Below are 21465 nucleotides of genomic sequence, written 5' to 3' on the forward strand. Positions count from 1 at the left end.
GTCCAGCTAGGCAAAACCCCAGTCCTGGCTCCAAGAGGATGGCAAGGGGTGTGCAGAGGGCACCCCAGGGTCCCTGTGCAGCAGGGGAGGTGCTGCTGGCACCGCTGGGGACGGAGCTGCTCTCCTGATCTCTGCCAGAGCCTGGGATGTCAGAGCCAGCTTTGCCTGGGCAGACTGGGGCTCTCAGCAGAACAGAAGGGCCCAGGGTGCCAGCTCAGAGAGGGGTTTTCTCATTCCATGGTGTGGCAATGGAATGGAGAGGATCCCCTGCAGACCTGGCTGGATCCAAGCCCGTGTGCCCTCCCAGCAAAGCCTGCTCCTGTGCTGGGTGTGGGAGCTGGGTGTTTGCTGCACAGACTGAGTCCTGGCGTCTGTTTAGGGGTGATTTGCTCTCAGCAGCACCCAGCGGTGCCAATGACTCCGGGGTGACCTCCTTTCCTCCCCAGTCCTGCTCTCTGTTGGAAAAGCAGCCCTGGAGGCCCTGCAGCCAGCTGCCAGCAGGGACACTCGCAACGCAGTTTCAGCACAAAAGGAGCTGGAGCTGTGGTACTTCAGCAATGAGTGCCTCTGGCTACCTTTGGTCTGGACTCACAACAGGGAAGCCAATATTCTCTTTTTCCCGTGATGATTTTCATGTCCCCATTTGGAGGTTGTGAGAAATCTGGGGAAGCATCAGCCCAGCGTGTGCTGATCCCACAGCCGTGTCCCAGCTTCAGAACCCTGCCTTTTTCAATTTTCCCTTGCTGCCTCTCCAGCCAGTGACTCAGTCCCTATTTCTATTCTCTTCCCACTTCTGTTCCTGCTCCTCCAAAGTTTTGGTCAGTGGCAGCAGCTTCTGCTGATGTCCTGTGGCCGCTGCTCTCGGAGTTATTATTGGAGATGCCTGTGCAATAACAGTGCTGCTCTGTGAGATGCTGCTGCAGCTCTGCAGAAAATATTTACAGAGCTGTGCTAAGCAGCTCTGTGCTGGAGTGACTGGCGTCTGCTCTGAGGCTGCCCAGACGCCACTCACTCCAGCAAAGAGCTGCTGCAACAGAACAAATTGCCCAGGGCAGCAGATCTTGGGCAGGGAGAAAAGCCAGCAGCCCAGTCTGTCTGTCTTTGTGTTTTCTAAGGGAGAAAAATTATCTTTTTACAAGCCTGCCCTAGTTGGCTCTGGCCAGCTCTTCCCAGAAAATGCCATCATAAATAGGAGAGCAAACTACTGCAGAAACGGACAGGTTGCCATTTAGGGCTGACCTTTCTCAGATCTGCTTTGGTGTCCTCCTCAACCTTCTTCTCCTCCAGCCCTGCTGTTTTTTTAGCTCCTGCTGCTAGCAGAGCACCACTGTTCACAACAAACCTCAATTAAGACCCATTTTGGACATAAACATATACATTTATATATACTCCCTTTGCTTTCTGGACCAGCTCCAAATAGAATAATCCTTTTTTTAATCCTATCCCCCTGGGGAACTTCCAGTTTTGTGTTTGCAAATTGTATGGGTAAACATGGAGAGGGGTAGATTTATTTTTTTTAAGGACACTGGGCTTGGCATGTTGCACAGTTTGTTGCTGGATCAGCGTGGTGGCAGCACACAGAGCTGTTTTTCTTACTCAAATAGTCCCTTTCCAGCTCAAAAATGACAATTCACCACAGCCAAGCCAACAAGAACGTCAAGGGCAGTTTCAGAACTGGGTGTTATCTGCCTGGAAAGGGCTCCAGAAAGGCAGACTGTCTCCACAAGCTGCTGAATAAGAGCTGATAGAAGGACAAACTGCTGGTGTTTGTTAGGGGGTGTGATTTCTGGATGTCCTCTGCTTGTAATTCCCTTCCCCTCTGAGCAGAGCAGCTGGTTCATGTGACAGAGCTGGGCTCCCGCAGCCAGGGCAGGACAGGAGGGGTTTGGGGGCTGCTGGTCCTTCCAAGGCTGGGGAGGGAAGGATTGAGGCTGGGGCAGATGGGCCAAACTCCCAAAGAGCCCTGCAGGCAGGGGCTGCACTCAGCATGGGCCTCTCTGGCCCCCTCAGCAGCATTTTCAGAGGTGCTCAAGGTGACTTTTCCTCCCCATCCCCTTCTCCATCTGACAGAACCCCAGAATGGTTTGTGTTGGAAGGGACCTTAAATCTCATCTTGTCTGGGCAGGGACACTTCCCCTATCCCAGGCTGCTCCCAGCCCCATCCAGCCTGGCCTTGGGCACTGCCAGGGATCCAGGGGCAGCCCCAGCTGCTCTGAGCACCTGTGCCAGGGCCTTACACCCTCACAGGGAGGAACTTCCTCCTAATATCCAACCCAACACTTCTCTCCAGCAGTTTTAATCAGTTCCCTGCTGTCCTGTCACTCCAGGCCCTGGTGAAAATGCCCTCTCCCTCTGTCCTGGGGGCTCCCTTCCGTCCTGGCAGGACCTGGCACTGTCCCCTCCTCGTGCTCCCACCCCTGTGGGACCCACTGCAGCCCCCCTTGCTCCCCCAGGTGGGAAGAGCTCCTGGATGAAGCCCAGATGGGCTCAGCAATCGATGCCTTCACCCTCTCCCACCTGTGCCTCCTTTTCTCAGCTCACCAGTGCAAAGGCCAGGGGGGATCCCAGTCAGTGGCAGCAGAGGGCACAGATGGCAGCCCTGTGCTCACAGGGCACCTTCCCCTGGCACTGCCAAAGGGAAGCCTGGGCACACTGAGGAGCCCCTCACCCTTCTCTGCTCTGCTGGGCTGACTCTGCATTTTCTGAAGGCATCCAAGGCTGCCCAGAGAGGATTGCACTTCCCAGAGGGGATTTTCAGCACCTCTGGGAATGACAGGAGATGCTTCTCCTGCTTTGTGTTTCACCCTGTGACTGACCAAGAGCCACGGGGTGCCTCTGGCTCCTTCTGCCATGGGAAAAATGAAATGAATGTTTTATTCAGCAGAAAAGCCCCAATTTTCTGTCTGTGGAGGCTGGCATTGTGCTTGGATGGAGGCACTCCTACTGTGCTACAGCACCGGAGACACCAATGCTTTCCTTGGACTGCAGCAGGGCTTTTCTGGGATGCCTCGAGTTTGTTTTCCTAAAAATGAAAGCAGCAGCACAGGGGATAATCCTGTACTCGTGGCACTGGCCTGACTTGTGGTTCAGTCCTTGTTTGTCATAAGCCAAGCCAGGGAACTGAACCCAACACTCCCTATCTCAGATCAGGGCTCTCATCTCCAGTGCTAAAGTCAGACTCTGTCTCCCTCAGTAACTGCTTAATCAGTTTGTACAATTTGGCCCAGCTCCACCTAGAAGGGATTTAAAGAATCCACATCCCTGCTCCAAGCAAGGGACGTTTCTTGGAATGGGCACCACCATGGATGGATGCCATCACCCACCCCAAGGACCTCTGGGGAGATGATTTTACCTCTGTGGCTTTGATTAGAAATCCAGGCTTGCTCCCAGAAAACCCTTCCAAGCAGCATTTCGTGGAAACTCGTACTTTGCTACCAAAAAGGAAAAAAAATTTCTGGTTTTGCCAAAGTGACATTTTCTGACCCAAGAAAACATTTTGTCAAAAAGCTTCCCAACCACTCTGCTGGGAATGTGCTCTTTGCCATCAGTCCCCAAGGCTGGAGCGCCGGGGTGTTGAAATGTTACTGCAGCCCTGGAAACTGTGAGTCAGCTTGTCCCCACCCACAGCAGATACTCGTGGGAAGGGCCTTGGAAAGCCTGGAAACTCAGCAGCTCCTGCCTGGTGCAGCTCCCATTAACCCATCACATGGATCCCTGCTGAAACGCAGCCTTTGGCCAAGTCCTCATGGATTTTGCCTCTTTTTTCTCCTTCCTGAAGGTGAGGAATTTTGGAGGATATATAGTTTTAGTCCATCCCTAAGAAATTTGGCTGATTTGGCCCCAATGGATGATGGATGGATGGATGGATGGATGGATGGATGGATGATGGATGATGGATGGATGGATGGATGGATGGATGGATGGATGATGGATGGATGGATGGATGGATGGATGGATGAGGGATGGATGGATGATGGATGGATAGATGGATGGATGAGGGATGGATGATGGATGGATGGATGGATGGATGGATGGATGGATGGATGGATGATGGAGGGATGGATGGATGGATGGATGGATGGATGGATGGATGGATGATGGATGGATGGATGGATGATGGATGGATGGATGAGGGATGGATGGATGGATGGATGGATGGATGGATGGATGGATGATGGATGGATGGATGATGGATGGATGGATGATGGATGGATGGATGGATGGATGATGGATGGATGGATGATGGATGGATGGATGGATGGATGGATGGATGGATGGATGGATGATGGATGGATGATGGAGGGATGGATGGATGGATGGATGGATGGATGGATGATGGATGGATGATGGAGGGATGGATGGATGGATGGATGATGGATGGATGGATGGATGGATGGATGATGGATGGATGATGGATGGATGGATGGATGGATGGATGGATGGATGGATGGATGGATGATGGAGGGATGGATGGATGGATGGATGGATGAATGGATGGATGGATGGATGGATGATGGATGGATGGATGGATGGATGGATGGATGGATGGATGGGCTGGGATGTCAGTGCACCCACCTGGGCATTCCCTGGTCTGACAGAGGCTCCAGTGATGTCCCCACACATCAGGACAGGGCTGAGGGTGATGCTCCAGAGCCAGGCTGGGAGAGCTGGGAATGCTCACCTGGAGAGCAGCAGCTCCAGGGAAATCTTACAGCCCCTTCCAGGGCCTGAAGGAGTTCCAGGAGAGCTGCAGAGGGACTGGGGACAAGGGATGGAGGGACAGGACACAGGGAATGGCTCCCAGTGCCAGAGGGCAGGGGTGAATGGGATATTGGGAATTAGGAATTGTTCCCTGGCAGGGTGGGCAGGCCCTGGCACAGAAGCTGCCCCAGGATCCCTGGCAGTGCCCAAGGTCAGGTTGGTCAGGGCTGGGAGCAGCCTGGGATTGCCATGGCAGGGGTGACACTGGATGGGCTTTAATGTCCCTTCCAAACCAAACCATTGCAGGATTTTATACCCCAGGAGAGCTGGGAAAGTGTGGTCACATCCCATGGGAAGGGTTTGCCAAGGCTGCAGCTCCTCCAGGATGGGGGCACCGCCTGAGCTGCTGAGGTGAGATCACCTCTCTGCACAAAGGTTTCAAGATGCCAAGGAGCTCTGGGAGTGTGGAGTCCAGCAGCTGGGAAATTCTCCATGGAGGAAAACTCTTCAAGCATAATTTTTTTTTTATACTTTGGATTTATCAAAATGTCTCATTCTGATTTTAGCTTTTTCCATTTTGAAGAGAGGCCAAGGTCCTATCACAGTGTGTTACCACACAGGGTATAACATTTGCAAGAGCAAAATGAAAAGTCAGTTTGAACTGGAAAATCATGGCAATGTCATGAAAACAAAGGAAATGGGACATTCTGATGTTGTCAAAACCTTTTTTCTCTGGTTCCTTTCAAAATCAGCTTCCAGCAAAACCAGCAGGATTTTATGAGGCATTTTAGTTTTTGGCAGAGCCCCTGGCTCTGGCGCAGCAGGTTTGTGGTGCTTTCTCTGCTCGGGCTCAGACACTCTGAGCTCCCATTCCTGGGGGAAAAGGGGGTGCAACGTGTCCCCCAGCCCTCCCCACCCCTTGGGGGGCCCCATCTGCCCCCCCTTTCCAAGGCATTAAAATAACCTACAAGTTGAGCTCCTACAACATCATTTAAGTGTCAATTCTACATTTTGTGTTTTAACCCTTGCATTCTTCTTTTTGATCAGGAATGTATCGAATACTGAGGGTTTTTTTTAAAGCAGAAATTGCTGATAATAATTTTCCTTACTGAACACCTGGACTGCCACAGTCAGGGTTTGGGCTCTCCTGATGCTTTTGATTGTGTTGGCAGAGGCAGGGCTGGTCCCTGTCCCCCTTTTTCCCCCATCCCAGCTGCAGTTTGGCTTTGGGAAGAGGTTGGTGCCCTCCTGGCCACCCACGGTCCTCTTGGACCCAGGAGGATTTGGCTTTGTGTCATACCTGGGAGATCCATGTCAGATAACTCTGGCAGGCTTTCAAAAGCTTCTCTCCAACTTCCCTGCCAAGACCTATAGGATGTGTTCCAGAGCATCTCCCAGGAATGTTTGTTATTATGACTTTAAAAAAAAGGCAGTGAAAGAGGACATTGCTGTTAATCAGCAGCAATCCTTTAATAAGCACTATTACTATAAATTGTACGTGCATTGTGGGGGCACAATCGAGGGCTCTGTTGTGGCTGCCCACGTTGGGCAGGAGCAGGAACAAGGTGAACAATGTGCTGTTGTTGCTGCAGGGGCTGGGATGGATGGCATTCCGGGTGCACTGGGGCTGCTCCTGCATACCTGGGCCCGTGGAGATGCTGGGCTGCTCCACAGCCCATGAAAGCCCCATTGTTCTTGCTGCCATATTGCACACTCCGTGATTACAGAGCCTTGGATGAGTCCTGCTTGCAATAATAACCTATTCTTGGCTCTAGCACTGCTATATTTAACATTTATATATATTTAAATGCTGGTAATTGCACATTTGGGACATATTGTAATTTGGGTGACAGCTTGGAAGGACAGTGGTGGGAAGAAAAGCATCAGCTGCGTTTAGGGAGGAGAATCCTGGGGTCACACAGGGCAGGGTGATCCGTGGGGATTTCACACAAGGGTTGGGACCTCTCTGGAGCAGCCCCAGGATGGGCAGGGATCCCACCAGGGCTGCAGATCCATCCCTGGAAGTGTCCAAGGCCAGGTTGGAGCAGCCTGGAACAGTGGAAGGTGTCCCTGCCATGGTAAGCGGTGAAGCCAAATGGGCTTTAAGGTCCCTTCCAACCCAAACCACGATTCCATGAGATCCAGGCAATCCCAGTTTCTACTTCCATGTCTGAAGCTGAATTATTCTTTTTTTACCCCTTTTGTGCCTTTTCACTGTGAAAAAAAAGGCATTTCCCTCCCACAGTGGGGTGTTGGGTGACTTCAGCCCAAGCCATGGTTCAGGTGTGAAACGTGCCTGCAGTCAGTGGCAGCAAGTCCCCCACAGGTTTTGTAGGATTCTTTATATCCTTAACCAGGCAAGCTGCACATTTCCTAAACCCCACCCCAAAATGGCAGGGGGAAAGGAGCTTTGCCCCCGGTCCTACAGGTCAGAATGGGCAGAAGTAACTCCAAAATAAAAATACCTATTTAAATTCTGTGTTTATGTTGGGGCGAACATTGGTGGCACACACCTATGGATTTTAAATGGAGTATTTGATGCTGCACTGATTAGGTTTGCTGTAAAAAAAAAAAAAAAAAATTGCAGTCTTCATCCAGTAGAAAAAAATTATGTTCTTGGGTGGATTAGGGCAGATTTGGGGAAATGTGGACAGAAATTTGGGCAGAAGCCTTCAGGTATGGAAAAAGCCACCCAAAAGATTCCAAGAGAAAAACTGCTAACATTCAGGTTGCCTAGGTTCTGTTGGTAGAAACAATTTGATTTCTTTGGTTTTGGGTGTTTTTCCCTTAACTGATCAACTGCTGGGGGATTAATTGCCCAGATTAATTTTTGCTCATTAGCGAAGCCTTCAGGCTGGCCCCAAGCCTTTCCTGCAGCAGGTTCCCACCGATCCATGCAGGTGGGGGAACTTCCCCGCATCCCTGGCATGGAGCGAGGATGGGCAAAGCCGTCCTGCTCCGAACCGGGGCTCGCCTCCCTGGGCGTGCGGGAATGGCTGTTTTACAGGGATTTATTTATTTATTCTGTATTCGGGGAAGGGTTACTGGGATGGCTCCCATCCCCGGGGCGCCGCTCCCCACGGGCACTGTGCCGCCGTGGGGCGGGACACGCGGCCGCGGCTCGCCCCGCTCCCGCAGGCGGTGCTGGTGGCCCGGGCCGGTCCGTGTGCCCCCGTTCGCTCCCCGTTCGCTCCCCGTTCGCTCCCGGTTCGCTGCCAGCCCGCGGTGCCGCCGCGGTCCCGGGGCCGCCGTTCATTCACGGCCGCGCCGGGCTGGGAGCGGGGCGGGGCCCGCGCCGCAAGCCGGCCAATGGGAGGCGGCGGCGGCGCGCGTCACGCGGCCGCGGGCCAATGGGAGCGCGCCGGGCCTGAACTTTTGCCACGGCGGACAAGTTGATACATCGCGGGGGTGTGTCCGGCGCGCGGCCCGCGGGGGGGCCGTTAACCCCCTCGCTGCCGTGACCCACTTTCACCGCGCCGCGCTGGCCCCCGCCCCCCCGCCCCGCGCCGCCGCTCCCCGCGGGGCGACCCCCCCTCACCCCGGCCCGCGGCAGCGCGGGGCCGCGCGGGGCCGGCGGCGGGCGGGCGCGGGGCGGCGCGGGGCGCGGGGCGCTTTAAGCGGTCGGAAACCCGAGCCGGTGTTTGCGCAAGGGCCGGTGCCGCGCGGAGCCGCCGGAGTGTCTAGACTGGCACATGATGGGCGGCAGCCAATGGCGGCGCCGCTCGCGAGGGGCCCCGCGCGCGCGCCCCGGCCACACAAAAGCCGGCGAGGGGCGGGCGGGCGCGAGCGGGCGGCGGCGGCGGCCCCGGGAGCCGCGCACGGAGCGCGGGGACCCGCCGGACCGGGGCCGCGCCCTGCGATGCGGACAAGGGACGCGCTGACAACCGGCCTGCGCTGCGGGCTCTGCTGCTTCTTCGCCTTTCTGATTTAATTTTTTTCCCCTTCTTTTTTTTTTTAATAATTATTTTTTTTCTTTTTTTCTGTTTTTTTTTTTTTTTTTTTTTTTTTTTTTACTATTTTTGGCTGAAGGGATCCGACGCCTCCGAGCGGCCCCCGGCGCCGGTTCCCCGCCGGGCGGCACCCCCGCGCCGAGCGCGCTTCCCCGCTCCTCCCCACCTTGTATGGTGGAGAGGCCGCGGGGCGCAGCCGAGCGCTGCCCCGGGCTCCCCCCGGCCCTCGCCCCCGCCGCTCCCCGCCCGGCCCCGCGTTGGCAGCCGATGTAGGGCACGGCGCGGCGCGCCCGAGCCCCAGCGCCGCCACGGGAGCGGCCCCCGCGGCGCCGTCTATGCCCGCGCCGCCCCGCCGCCCCCCCCATGGTGCGGCCCCGCCGCGGGCCGTCGGAGATCCGCTGGGCAGCAGCGCCGCGGGGAGTCCGGGCTGCTCCGGGGCTGCGATGAGATAGAGCCGGCGGCGGAGCGAGGAGCCCCGCGGAGGAGGGCGGGGGGCGGCGGAGAGCGACGCGACCCCCGGCCGCCCGCGGGTCGTATGTTCAGGTCCAAACGCTCAGGGCTGGTGCGGCGACTTTGGAGGAGCCGCGTCATTCCGGACAGGGACGGCGGAGATGGGAGCGCCAGGAGCGGCCACGACCTCGGAGCCACCGGCAGCTGCAAGATCGCGGAGAAAAGCCCCTCGGTGGAGCTCCGCGCGGTAGCGCGCAGCCTGCTGCTGCGGGAGCCGGAGGAGCGGCGCGGGGCGGCGGGCGAGGCGGCGGCGGCGCCGCGCGGGGACCCCATGGCGGAGCGGCGCGGGGCCCGGCTCCGCGCCCCCGGCTCCGCGCCGGAGAGCGACGGCCGGACCGTGACCTGCTGCCTCTTCTCGGAGCGGGAGCCGGGCGGCCCCCAACCTCCCCCCGCCGCCGCCCCCGGCCCCGACGGCGCGGCCGACGGCGGCTCCCCGGAGCGGCGGGGCCGGGAGGCGCGGGCGCGGCTGCTGCTGCTGGAGCAGGAGCTGAAGGCCGTCACCTACTCGCTGCTGAAGCGGCTGAAGGAGCGCTCGCTGGACAGCCTGCTGGAGGCGGTGGAGTCCCGCGGGGGGATGCCCGGCGGCTGCGTCCTGGTGGCCCGCACCGAGGTGCGCCTGGGGGGCCTGGCGGCGCCCCCGCACCTCCTCCTGGGCAAATTGTTCCGCTGGCCCGACCTGCAGCACCCCGCCGAGCTGAAGCCCCTCTGCGAGTGCCAGAGCTTCGGCGTCGCCGACGGACCCACGGTCTGCTGCAACCCCTACCACTTCAGCCGCCTCTGTGGGCCAGGTGAGCAGCGGCGAGTTGGGTCGTCCTTCCCCCCCGGTACAAACACGCACGGATTTGGGGGTTCGGGGTTTCTGACCTCTCACGGGGTTTATCGGAACCCTGGTGGGCAGCGCTGCCCCGGCCCCGCGGTCTTGCGGGGATGCCCGGGGGGACGCGCCCGCTCCGGGCTCCCCGCCGGGCACCCCCCCTCTCTAGAACCAGCGCTTCCAGTTGTGCGTAAAAAGCCCTTTCCCTTTATTGGTTTCTTCCCCTTTCCGCGGAGTTTCCCCGCTCTCCGGGAGCCGGACGGGCGATAATCGGCGGCTCCATCCCGCTGGCGCCAGCCTGGCTCGCTCCTATCGGAGCCGGGCGGTCACCGCCGCCGGCTTAAAGCCGCAGGCGCTTCGGGGGGGCCGCGGGGATGTCCCCGCCGCGGGGATCTCCGCACCCGCGGGGACTGCGGGGGTCCTGCAAGTCTCAAGTCTCCAGCGTTTCTCTTTTTTTTCTTTTTTGTTTTTTTACCGTGGGCAGAGATAAGCGTTTTCCAGGCGTGGGTTTGGGCTCGTTGAGGGTTTTTTGTTTTTTTCAGCAACGCTCGATTGTGTGTCCATGTCAGCAGGGAATGGTTAGATGGAGCAGAGACATGTTGGAGTTTGAGGTGCAGAAATGGAAATAATATTTAATAGGCTGTACAAAAACTGTAATGAGACTGGACAGCTGGATTCCCATTGCCAGAGGGCAGGGTTAGATGGGATATTGGGAAGGAATTGTTCCCTGGCAGGGTGGGCAGGCCCTGGCACAGGGTGCCCAGAGAAGCTGGGGCTGCCCCTGGATCCCTGGAAGTGTCCCAGGCCAGGTTGGATGGGGCTTGGAGCAGCCTGGGACAGCGGAAGATGTCCCTCCCATGGCAGGGGTGGAACGAGATGATTTTTTATGTCCTTTCCAACCCAAACCATCCTATGATTCTGTGCTGACTGTCCCTTTTTTTGGCAAGAACTTTGATTTTATTATTTCTGTTGCAATCTGGGCTCCTGCCTCGCTTTGCATCACTTCTTTCAAAGAAACTTCTCTTCTGGGCGTGCTTCTCCCGAAGGTCGCTAGAGGCTGGAGGCAGCTCTTTTGCTCCCGCTGGAGCTGAGCTGCGTTTTTAGGAACGGGGCATTTCTCGTAGAAACGGGAGAAGTTTCCCAGTGTCTGTCCTGCAGCCGGGGTGGTTTTCCCAGCGGTGAGCGGCTGCCAGCCCTGTGCTGGGAGTAGTAGAAAGCAGAGCTGTTATCGAGTGGCTCCTTATCACCTTGATAACGGGCGGCTGTGCCAGGACCCCACCCGCGCCGGCTGGGCGCTGGTAACAGGAGCCAGGAGAAGGCCTTGATGCCCTTTTTCCACAAGTGGCTCCCTGCAGGGATCATCCTGCTGCTGTTTCCCACCCATTGGGGTGTGAAAGTCCTGGGGGGCTTCCAACGAGTCCCTGGTGACAGCAGGATGGAGTGGCACCAGCACAGCCAGGTCTGCCTGGTACCTCCACATAGGGACACCAGCACCTTTATTTTTCTGTATTTTGGGATTTATAAGCACCCTGCGAGAAGAGCACCCTGCTCCCTTGGGGGGAATGGGGAAGCTTTTGTGAGAAGCAGTGGATGACCTGCCCAGAGCCGTCTCCCGGGGGATGCTGAGGTGCTTTTTGGGGAGCCCAGCAGGGTGAGCTGCGGGTGCTGCTGTCAGCTCCGGGTGGGGGCTGAGGGCACTGCCGTGTTCCCCTGCTCTGGGGTGGGTTTGGTGCCACTCAGGGACTTCACAGAGCGATTTCTCACCGGAGCCGGTGCCTGCTCAATGCTGGTACAGCCCAGCTGGCTGCACGCTCAGTTTTGGCAAGTTACAGTTCAAGAAACATCACTGCCATACTATGGAAGGGGGAAAGAAACCCCTGTGATCAGGGCCTGGACCCTTCCAAGAACAGCGAGAATGGTTGAATAACCGACCTGGTCTAGCAAAGCACCTCTGAGGATTTGCTGGGCTTGGAGCACATGGCTGCTCAGTGCTGCTGCCTAAAGCCGAGCTCAGGAGCTTTGTGGGATGGATTCAGGGTGAGGGTATCATGGTGGCCTCTGCTCCTGAGCCACTCTAGTGCCAAGGCCTTTTGGGATGGACTGAGGTTATGGGGTGGCTTGGTGGCCAACCAGCCCAGCTCTGGTGCCAGCCCTGTGTGCCAGGAGGAGCCTCCTCACCACCTAATCCTTCTTTTCAGTGCTTGGGAAGTGTTTGGCGAGCTCTTGTCGAGCCCTGTGTGTTGGCGTCACCCATGGAAGGTTGTCTCCCAGTGCAGATGATGGAATTGGGGTTCTTGGAGAGCAATTTGATGTTTTGTGTGACTCGATCTGTGGGTGTCCAGGCACAGATATGGGGCACAGGGGTGCAGCACTTTCAGTAGCAAAGCCCACTTTGAAAGTTCGAGGTGGGACTCCCATTGTTCAAAAATTAGGGAACCCATGGTCTCCAGTTGCTTCCAAGTGTTTTGTTTTCCACTGGGTGTTTATAACCTTGGAAGAGTTCCTACCCCCCCAAAAGAGAAAGCGAGAGGGTTTGTTGATAAACTGAGCACAGCACTAACCTGAAGTTTTGTTTTTCCAGAGTCTCCACCACCTCCCTACTCTCGGCTGTCTCCTAATGATGAGCAAAAGCCACTGGGTACGTGTTTTGTGTCTTTTGATCTTGGGGAACTCTTTCATGGCGCAGCCCCGGTGCTGGTTCTGAGACAGCCCTGCCTGGCACGCCAGGCAAAAGCCAACAAGTCAGGGTTTTATGGCTGCTCATTATTTCTGAGCAAGCATCAGCTGACAAGTTTTAAGAAGTAAATGGATGCCAGTTTATCCTACCAAATTACCGTGCAGACACATGCATATTTTCCAAAATAATATGAAGCTCTATTTTTAATGAAGGCGTAATGAAAGGTTACCAGACGTCATGTTTTGTCTGCGTGTGTAATCTGCGGGAGTGGGAGCTCCTGGTGCCATTTCCATAAAGGCCTGGCTGTGCTGCTCCATGCAGGAACCAGCTATTACCCTTCCTCTGCTCCTTACAAAGAGATGGAAACCCTTTGAAACTCAGCACTGTGTCATTTCTGAGCGGGGTGTCACTTCTCCTGGGGAATTATGGAAGGTTTTCCAGGCAGAGTTGGTGAGAGCAGCTTTGGGGTGGCCAGGCTGGGTGTGGAGTGCTGGGCTGGCAGCCCTGGATCCTGGTCCTGTGTGCTGCACGCTGGCCTGGAGATGTTTTGAGCTGCCATTGCTGCATCCTCACCATCCTTTCTCAGCCCTGCTTCTTGTGGAATTAAATGGAAAGCAAAACCTGGGAGCACGGGAGGGAAGGGAGGAATCCCACATCCCTCTTGGATTTCTTGCTGGGATCAGTGCAGCTTTTGGTCAGTGATTTCCCGGGGTTAATGCCCAGGGGAGCTGCTTTTGCTGCCATGGGGCAGGGACAGGGAGGAGACAGACAGGGTTTGGCAGGGTAGGAGGGGACAGCCCCGGGGGAAGGCACTGCTGCCCCTGCCCTGCCAGCCTGGGAGCAGCTCAGCCGCGTGTGCACCCCGTGCCCGGCGCCTCCATCGCCACAGGGCTGTGACCAGAGCAGCCTGCAAGGCCAACTTGGCTGCTGGTGGCTTTTTTTCCTTTTTTTTTTGTTAGGTGTGGAGGCAAAAAAAAAAGGAGTTGTCCCTCCCTGCGCTCCCCATTCCAAGTTAATTCCTTTTAGAAACTGCTTGTGCTGCTGGGAGAGATGATAGTGAGCGACACGTGACTTTATTAAAACAACAGCCAGGGGTTGAAATTTGCTTCACTGGCTTGTTTGATTGGAAAAATAATAGTTAATCTGTGAGCAAACAGTTGAGCACTTAATTAGAGGGGTGTAAGCAAGAGAGAATAACAAAGACTCTTAACTTGTTAAAACAAAGTTTCCTTCGCTTCAGCAAAGAGGAAGGAAGGAAGCAAGAATAAACAGCTTCAAGAATTTTAATGGTGATAATTAAGTATAGTAACTCTGACTTGTTTAGAGGCTTAATGTAACTTTATCCAGTAAGCACCAAGTTCCTACTTGTTTGATCAACTTAACTGGAGTTATTTTTGTGGTCGAGGCAATTCAAACTTTGCATTTGCGTGGTGGAGCTCCAAAGTTAATGGCTGCTCTCTGGCTCTGTGCAGAGTTTCTCTGCTGGGGAGGTGCTGGGAAGCCCAGCAGCCACGGGTGCTCACGTAGCACTGGCAAACGCAGCAGGACTAAAAGTGCTTTTTTTTCTTTTGTTTTCTCCCCCAGATCTATCAGATTCCACGTTGTCTTACACTGAAACAGAGGCTACAAACTCTCCCAACGTCACGCCCGGAGATTTCTCAGGTTGGTTGGCAGCTCTTGGTGCTTTCCCCCCTCCATGGGGGCTGGTGGTGAGGCAGGAGGGGATGGGGGTCCTGGTCCTGCTCTTGGTTTGTGCTCTGGGTGTGCAGAGAAGGACAAGGAGCAGTTGTTTGAGTTGGTTTTTCAAAGACATCCATGCTGTGCATGTTGTGTGATAAGATGCTGTTTGTGGGGTGAGCAGGGACGTTTGGAGGTGGCCACAGGGCCACTTGTGTCCTGTGTGGAGGCCACCAGGATGGGTCCCAGGCTGTGGGGCTGGGCCGTGTGCCCTCCCCATTTCCATGGCAGGGCTGTGGGGCTGGGCCGTGTGCCCTCCCCATTTCCATGGCAGGCACTGAGGCTGGGCCGTGGGCCCTCCCCATTTCCATGGCAGGGCTGTGGGGCTGGGCCGTGGGCCCTCCCCATTTCCATGGCAGGGCTGTGGGGCTGGGCCGTGGGCCCTCCCCATTTCCATGGCAGGGCCGTGGGCCCTCCCCATTTCCATGGCAGGGCTGTGGGGCTGGGCCGTGGGCCCTCCCCATTTCCATGGCAGGGCCGTGGGCCCTCCCCATTTCCGTGGCAGGCACTGGGGCCCTGCAGCGCTGCTGCTGTGGGGAGGTTCTGGTTCCTGCCGGGACCGTCGGGCTGGTGTTACCTGTTGGGCCCTGGCCCCGGGCTGCACTCCCTGCTTTCATGAGCAGGCTCCCAGCTACGGAGCCATTGAAGATCCCGAACAAAGCTTGGCTTAATTAGGTCCTGGTTTTTGCTCTGCCCCACCCTGCAACCTTTCATTCACTTAATGGGGCTCTGCAAGGCCTGGGGTGGTTTTCCCTGACAGCAGGGAGAGCTGGGGCTGGCCTTGGCTCAGCACATCCCACATCTCTGTCCTTGCTGGGGGCTCCTGTGTGACAGGAGGGGCCTGCCTGTAGGACCAGGCTTAATTCCTTTGCCTGGTTCAAGGTCTGAGAGCTGAGATGAAGGCAGACTAAGATGGATTTTGGTGGAGCTCCTTGTACCTCTTCAGCAGCTGGGGTGGGGCTGGGGCACCTCGGGGGCTCCTGGCTGGATTGCTGAGCACATGGATGGGATGTGCTGTTCCTTGGGGATGCTGTGGGTCAGGGAAGGGGCTGCAGGGGAACTTTGGGTACTGGTCCCTTGGCTGTGGCATTTCTCTTCATTTTCTTCCCTTGCAAGAGTTCATGGTCAGTCTGGTGAGAAGTTTGGTGAGGCTTGGGCATTCCTGGGGATGTTTAGGCTGATCCCAGCTCCAAAGGGAGTTCAGATAGCACAGGGTCTGTATCATGGCACAGTGGCTCATTTCCCTCTGGGGATTTTCCCTTCCCCTTGTCCTTTCAGGTGTCCCTGTGCTTGGGCCCACATTGCTGTGCTGCCAAGTGTCCAGAGCAGGGGAACAATTGATAGCAGGACTGGGATCATTGAGCCTCGTGCTCTAATAAATGTGTGTTTGCATTTCCTAACAAACATTCCTAGGGCTGCATGCACATCCCTAAAGCCCCCTGTGCCCGTGGCTTTTGTTGTAACTTGATAATTGGCATTATTTACAGCAGCCAAGTTGGAAAAGTGAGGTTCCTGAAGATGTAATGGTTTAGCTTCGCTCATGGCTCAGCCTTTATGGGACATCTGGTGGGTTTGCTGGAGAGAAGAGAGATTTTAACTTTTCCTTGAACAATATAATGATAACATGTGACCGAGATTGTGCTGAAACCAGATCCCTCCTCTCCCCCTGTGCTGTTTCCAATGGTGTAACTTTTAATAAGAGTCTGGGGCTGGGTGATTTATTTTTCCCCAGTGCTCAGGATTGCTGAAAGAGGATAAGAGCCCTGCTGAAGTTAACCCATACATGTCATCATGGGCAAGTACAAGGGAAAAACCCACTTAGGCTCCAGTCTACCTGCCTCGTTTCAGTTTGTTTATTCTCCATTTCAACTCATTTAATAGCTCTGCTTGAAGTGTATGTCTGTGGGAGGGATACACCAAGCACGTGGTCCTCCCTGCCTCCTCTTGTGTACTCAGTGTGCATTTAGCTTGTCTTCCAAAATAAGTACATTTTGGATCTAGCATCAAGCCACTGCTGTTTATTGGTCCAGCTTTGATAATCAAAAAGGCTTTTCCTACTAAAGCCACAAAATTCAATTTTGTGTAACAAAGAGAACCATTCTTCTCCTGTTTCTCCTTTACTTGATGAACTTCCAAACAGGAGGTTTTAGAGCAAAGGCAAAAGATGATCTCTGTCATGTGTGTTAATTTAAAAAAATAACAAACCCTTTTTTTTGAAGTAGGGCCTTCCATGGCTAAAATATTACCCTTAAAAGAGGGAAACAGTGAAGTGTCAGGCTCAGTGTGAAGTTCAGAGGAGCAGTCAGTGCCACAGGTGGGTGGCTGGATGTGACCTGGGCCCATGGATGATTCCCCAGAGCCCTCTTCATCTCCTGTTCAAACATTTGGGTCTTGGAGCAGAGTTGTTCGTGCAAGGGTCAGTGTCCAGCCACAGCTTCTGCCTTGGAATGGGGGTGCTGCTGTTTCCCCAGGAGGTGCAGTGGCCTGGGAAGGTCTGGGTTGGTGGCCAAAGGCGCTTGGGGGTGTCTGAGCCTGCAGTTTGCTCCTCCTGGGCTCAGGCAGTGCCACACTCAGCACAGAGAGAGCTCCATCCTTTCCTCCTGAGGTTCATTCCTGCCTGGGCAGCAGGGCTGAGCAGAACCTGCTGTTTGGGGTCGTGTTTGAAGCCCAGGTGGTTCCCTGGCCTGGGCTGAGCCTGTGTCCCCTGGGAGCAGCAGAGCCTTGGCCAGCCCTGGCGTCCCAGCAGGGCTGGGGAAATACCAGGGAAAGGGCAAAGCCCAGCGAGGCAGGAACAAAGCTCAGCCTCGTGACTCATAATCGGTGGAACATTTGTAGTAATTTTTTTTCCCTTCCCCTCAGACTTGGCTCCTCCAGCACTTGCCAAGAAGCTGCTGCACCCGTTGGACTTGCCAGGCATGGGGAGGGCTGAGCCTCTGCAGGGATGGGATGGGATGGGATGGAGCACTGCTATGGGCTCTGGGATTCCTGCTTTCCTCTGAGTCCCACAGGGCTCTCCCTCACTGGTCCTGGGAAGGATTTTTTTCTTAAAACCCATGGAATTGCCCCATTCCGGTTGGAAAAGCCCCACTGTGAACATTGGGCAAAGTTCTTGTTAGTGCTGACTTCAAATAGGGGAGGGCAGGTGGGAGAGCTAAAGGTGGCCTTGCATCTGTAGGTCTCTGTGCTGGCTTGACCATCCCCGGGGAAGATGCTGATTTATTTTTTCCAAAAATAGTTGTTTTGGGTGTTTTTAAACTTTGAAATAGCTTCCCATGTGCTAAAACTCTCCAAGAGTTTCAGCTCTGATGAATCCGAGCTGAAAATGTGCATCCTAAAGAAGAAATGTTGCGTTGGTGGTTTGTTGGAGGAGAGATGAATTCTGTCTGTGCTCCAAAGCAGCAGGAAGGTGTTTTCCACCCTGAAGTGGAAGCACAGGCATGAGTTTATTCCACCAGCTCTGCTGATGTCCAGAAGGTGCTGAGCTTCATGTGGAGATGAGCTGTGCTTGGTGACTGATGGTGGCGGAGGAAAGCTGAGAATTAATAGAGAGAAAAAAACAGAGACTGAATGGGCAGGAGCTTATTTAAATTATTTCTGATTTGATTGTTTTTTTTTCTTTTTAAGATGGGGCAGTTTTTGCAGGGCAGTGGTGGGGCTGGGGACATTGGATTATTGGATTAGGGGAGCAGGGTCCCTGTATCCCCAAAGGGAGAAGAAGGCAGGAGCATCCATCCCAGCGGGTGACTCAGCCCTGCTGAGGTGATGCCACAGCTCCAGGCAAGAGCCAGAGGGTTTTTTCTGCTTCCAGCAATATTTAGGATGAACTTAAGGAAGCATATTTTAAAACCCACTGAATGGAGAAAGTGAACGTCTCCCTTCCTCTCCCCCCCAGAAATAACAGGCTGCAGGATTTATGCTAACAAGGAAATTTATGAAGATCCTGTGTGTTAGGAGTAGGAAAAAAAAAAAAAAAGGAGCCCATTAAATGTGTCAGGCGGATGTGTGTGGCAACTGGGCAAACATTGCCCTTTCCGGGCTGGGGGAGAGGTTCTGGAATTACCTGTTCATAGAAAAAGGGTATTTCTGTTAGTGATGGGACAGCACTTTCTTCTGGGGGAAAATGTTGGGTTTTGAGGACAGACTCAGTGACAGCTCTGGGCTGGGGGCTGGGACTGGCCAGCACCACCCTGGAGCCTTTTCATCCCTTCTCCCCTCCCTTCCTGCAGGAACAAATCCTTTTAGAAAGACACAACCTATCTGTGCATCCAGTTTAATCACAGACAGATGTTTGTTTGGGCCAGTTTGGGTTTTGGTTTCTTTTTTTCTTTCACATTTAACTGTAGCTTTGCTGGCTTGCCTTCCCCTGTGCAGTCTAGAACAATCAGGGTTTGGCTGCAGCCTCTCCTGGTCGGAGGAACGAGCCCCTTGCCAAGAGCTACTTCTTTGATGCGAAAAAATACATCCTGGAGGTGCTTTGTCAGATGTTTTTATATTAAACAGCTTTCCTCCATAGTTTCACTTTGCCAACGGGAAATAAAGTGCATCTATTTTCCAGAGTGCTTCAGAGAGGAGTTCTCTGCTCGCTGTGGAGGCTTTTCCCACTTGGCTGGGGATGGCCGTGGGTGCTGGAGCCCCATGGGAGAGCCCCAGAGCCCAGCCTGCCCTCCCTGGGGCTTTGCTCAGGGGCTGGCACCAGAGGCAGCTTCTCCAGCTGTGGGTGAATCGTGGATTGTCCCTGAAGGGGAGGTGGGGAAGCTCTGGGAGCAGCTCCCTGGGCTCTCAGGGCTGTCCCTTTCACAGGGGTGCAGGTGTGCTCCTTTAGTTTATATGTGTGTCTGGGGTGGTGATAAACCCCTGGAGCCAGAGGATTTATGGAGGGCAGGGGGTTTTCCACATCCATTTGTGCTTACCATGGTGGGGGGCTCAGGTGGCAGCTCCTGGAGCTCTGCCATTCTTTTGGAGCAGAAGGTGAAGGGATCATTGACTCTGGGGCCAGCTGGGCTCCTCTTTGTGTCCAAATCCTGTTGAGAGCAGAGAGTATTCCACCTGGGAAAATCATGCACAGATGAAGTTGTTCAGGGCATTGAGCAAGCAGCAATTTAAGAAAAATTTTTTAAGAGTTCGATGACTTGCCAGTGGAATAGAATCACCCTAGATCAAGGCTGGAGGGAGATATTATCTGCATGTGGTTGTTTTTCTATTAAAACCCTGTGGGATAACTCAGGTTGGGCCACCAAACCAAGAGCTGGAGCACTGAGCTGTCCCTGAGCTGCTGGGTGCCCGTGCTTTGGTGGCCCTGCACCTTTGTGGTGCCACCTGTACCCTGTGCATCGTGTGGAGAGGTGCCCATGGCTCCATCCATGCAGAGCAGGGAGCTCTGGCAGTGCCTGTGCAGCTCCAGAGCTGTTCCTGAAGCCAGTGAAGCTGTTTGTGTAAGATACCCCGTGGGTAACGGGCTTGGGGTGCAGGGCTCAGCCAGGCAGTGATGTGGCTTGGGGAAATTCATTTCATACAGGCTGCAGGTGGGAAGGGGCGGTTTGTGCTGAAGGTCTCCTGAGGAGGGACATTGATGTTCCTCTGAGGTTTTGCTCCTGTGCACAAGGAGCAGCAGCTGACAGGAGGGCAGGAGGTGGGCAATGTCCCTTTGTTGCTAAACCCACCCAACAGCCTCCCTTTAGACATGAGGACAGTCAGAGCTGTCCCTAAAAAATCTGGGCAGCTGGAGCTGGGCCTTGTTCAGAAGAAGCAAGGGGAGAAGCCAAGTTGGCTGCCAGAGCCTGGCATCATCTGCCTGGAGAGGCACAGGCTGCACAGGGGTGGGAGGAGGTTGGTCTCACCAATATTGGTGAAACCCCGTGCCTGATGCAGAGATGAAAGCTGCCCTGCAGATGATGCCTCTGTATTTGTGTGTACACACAGCTCCAGAGCCCCAGAGGGGAATTTTCCATCAGGGATCCAGGCAGGATGATGCCCTGAAGGGAAAGTTCCATGGGCAGAATTTGGGTTCCCTTGAAGGCAGGACTCTGAAGTTCTCAGTATATTCCAGAAGAGGAGGAGAAAGTTGCTTTTTCCCCCTCTGTCACCTAGAACTGGGATGGGTTTTCACAGCTAGCCTGGGTGTTTTCAACCTAGAAGTTCTTGGAGAAAGCACAAGACGCAGATAAAATATGTTTTTGTCTGTGCTTCATTGAGTAGTTATGATGTTTGGCCTTGAATCGCAGAATAATCACATCCCTCACTTCTCCAAGCAGCTAGGCATCACTCTTTATAAAAAGAAACATCAGGAAGTAAGCAAGTTACTTAAAAGTAAATTAGTTTAATCTTTGTAGCCTAAATGTTACATTCTTGCACCCTATTAGGGGCTGGATACGACTTTCTAGGTAGTAAAAGTTCCTTTGATGTAGCTCTGGTTGTGTCCTTTAAGCAGCATGGATCCGTGGATCCAGCTTTGTTTGAACTTTCCTTTTTCCCTGGGCCTGTGTTTTGCTTTTTAAAGGGATTTGCTGAATACTGGACACAGTGTATTTATGACCTTTGAAAACGGGGAATGTTTTGAAGGAGGAATTTTGGCTTCTTATAGGGGACCTGTAGAGAGAGGCTTGTGTTCACAGTCCCAGTAATAGATTTTTTTGTGGCACTTTGATGAGTGAGAGGTGTTTATAGGCTTGATTCATAACTGAGTTACCAAGGTTTTCCACGGAAATAACTTATTAAATGTGTGGCGCTCACCGGAGCCATTGAAGTCTGGAGATTTGCTCTTCATCAAAGGCACCTCCTTCCCCAGCTCCAAGGTCTAACTCAGCATTTTACCTCTGCAGGATGCTCAGACCCAGAAGGGCTGTGTGTTGTGGGAGCTCGAGCTGGCTTTTAGTAAGAAATTTTAAAAAAAGGCAAACTGGAAGAAGGAGGAAAAAAAAACCTCAGGAAAAACATCCCCCCTGTCGCTGGGAGCTGCTGATGGTTAAACCTGCTTTTCTGGAACACTGCTTGTTTGTGTGGATTTTCTCTGCTCCACAGCTGAAAAGTCCATCCCTTCAGTGCTGCTGAGGGCTTTGAAGTGTCCCCAGCCCCTGAAG

The 21465-nt window shown here is 54.4% G+C and overlaps 1 protein-coding gene across 1 annotated transcript in view; it reads left to right on the forward strand.

Annotated features, from left to right (window-relative positions):
• The first annotated feature begins 8890 nt into the window (after window positions 1–8890).
• Window positions 8891–21465, forward strand: part of SMAD6 (SMAD family member 6) — a 37936-nt gene continuing 25361 nt past the window's right edge. The window contains exons 1-3 of the mRNA XM_058811356.1: window positions 8891–9949; window positions 12557–12613; window positions 14237–14314. Coding sequence (XP_058667339.1) covers window positions 9187–9949; window positions 12557–12613; window positions 14237–14314 — 898 coding nt within the window. The 5' untranslated portion in view covers window positions 8891–9186. The remainder of the gene's footprint in view (window positions 9950–12556; window positions 12614–14236; window positions 14315–21465) is intronic.

The sequence above is a fragment of the Ammospiza caudacuta genome, chromosome 10 (assembly GCF_027887145.1).
Source record: "Ammospiza caudacuta isolate bAmmCau1 chromosome 10, bAmmCau1.pri, whole genome shotgun sequence".
NCBI classification, from domain to species: domain Eukaryota; kingdom Metazoa; phylum Chordata; class Aves; order Passeriformes; family Passerellidae; genus Ammospiza; species Ammospiza caudacuta.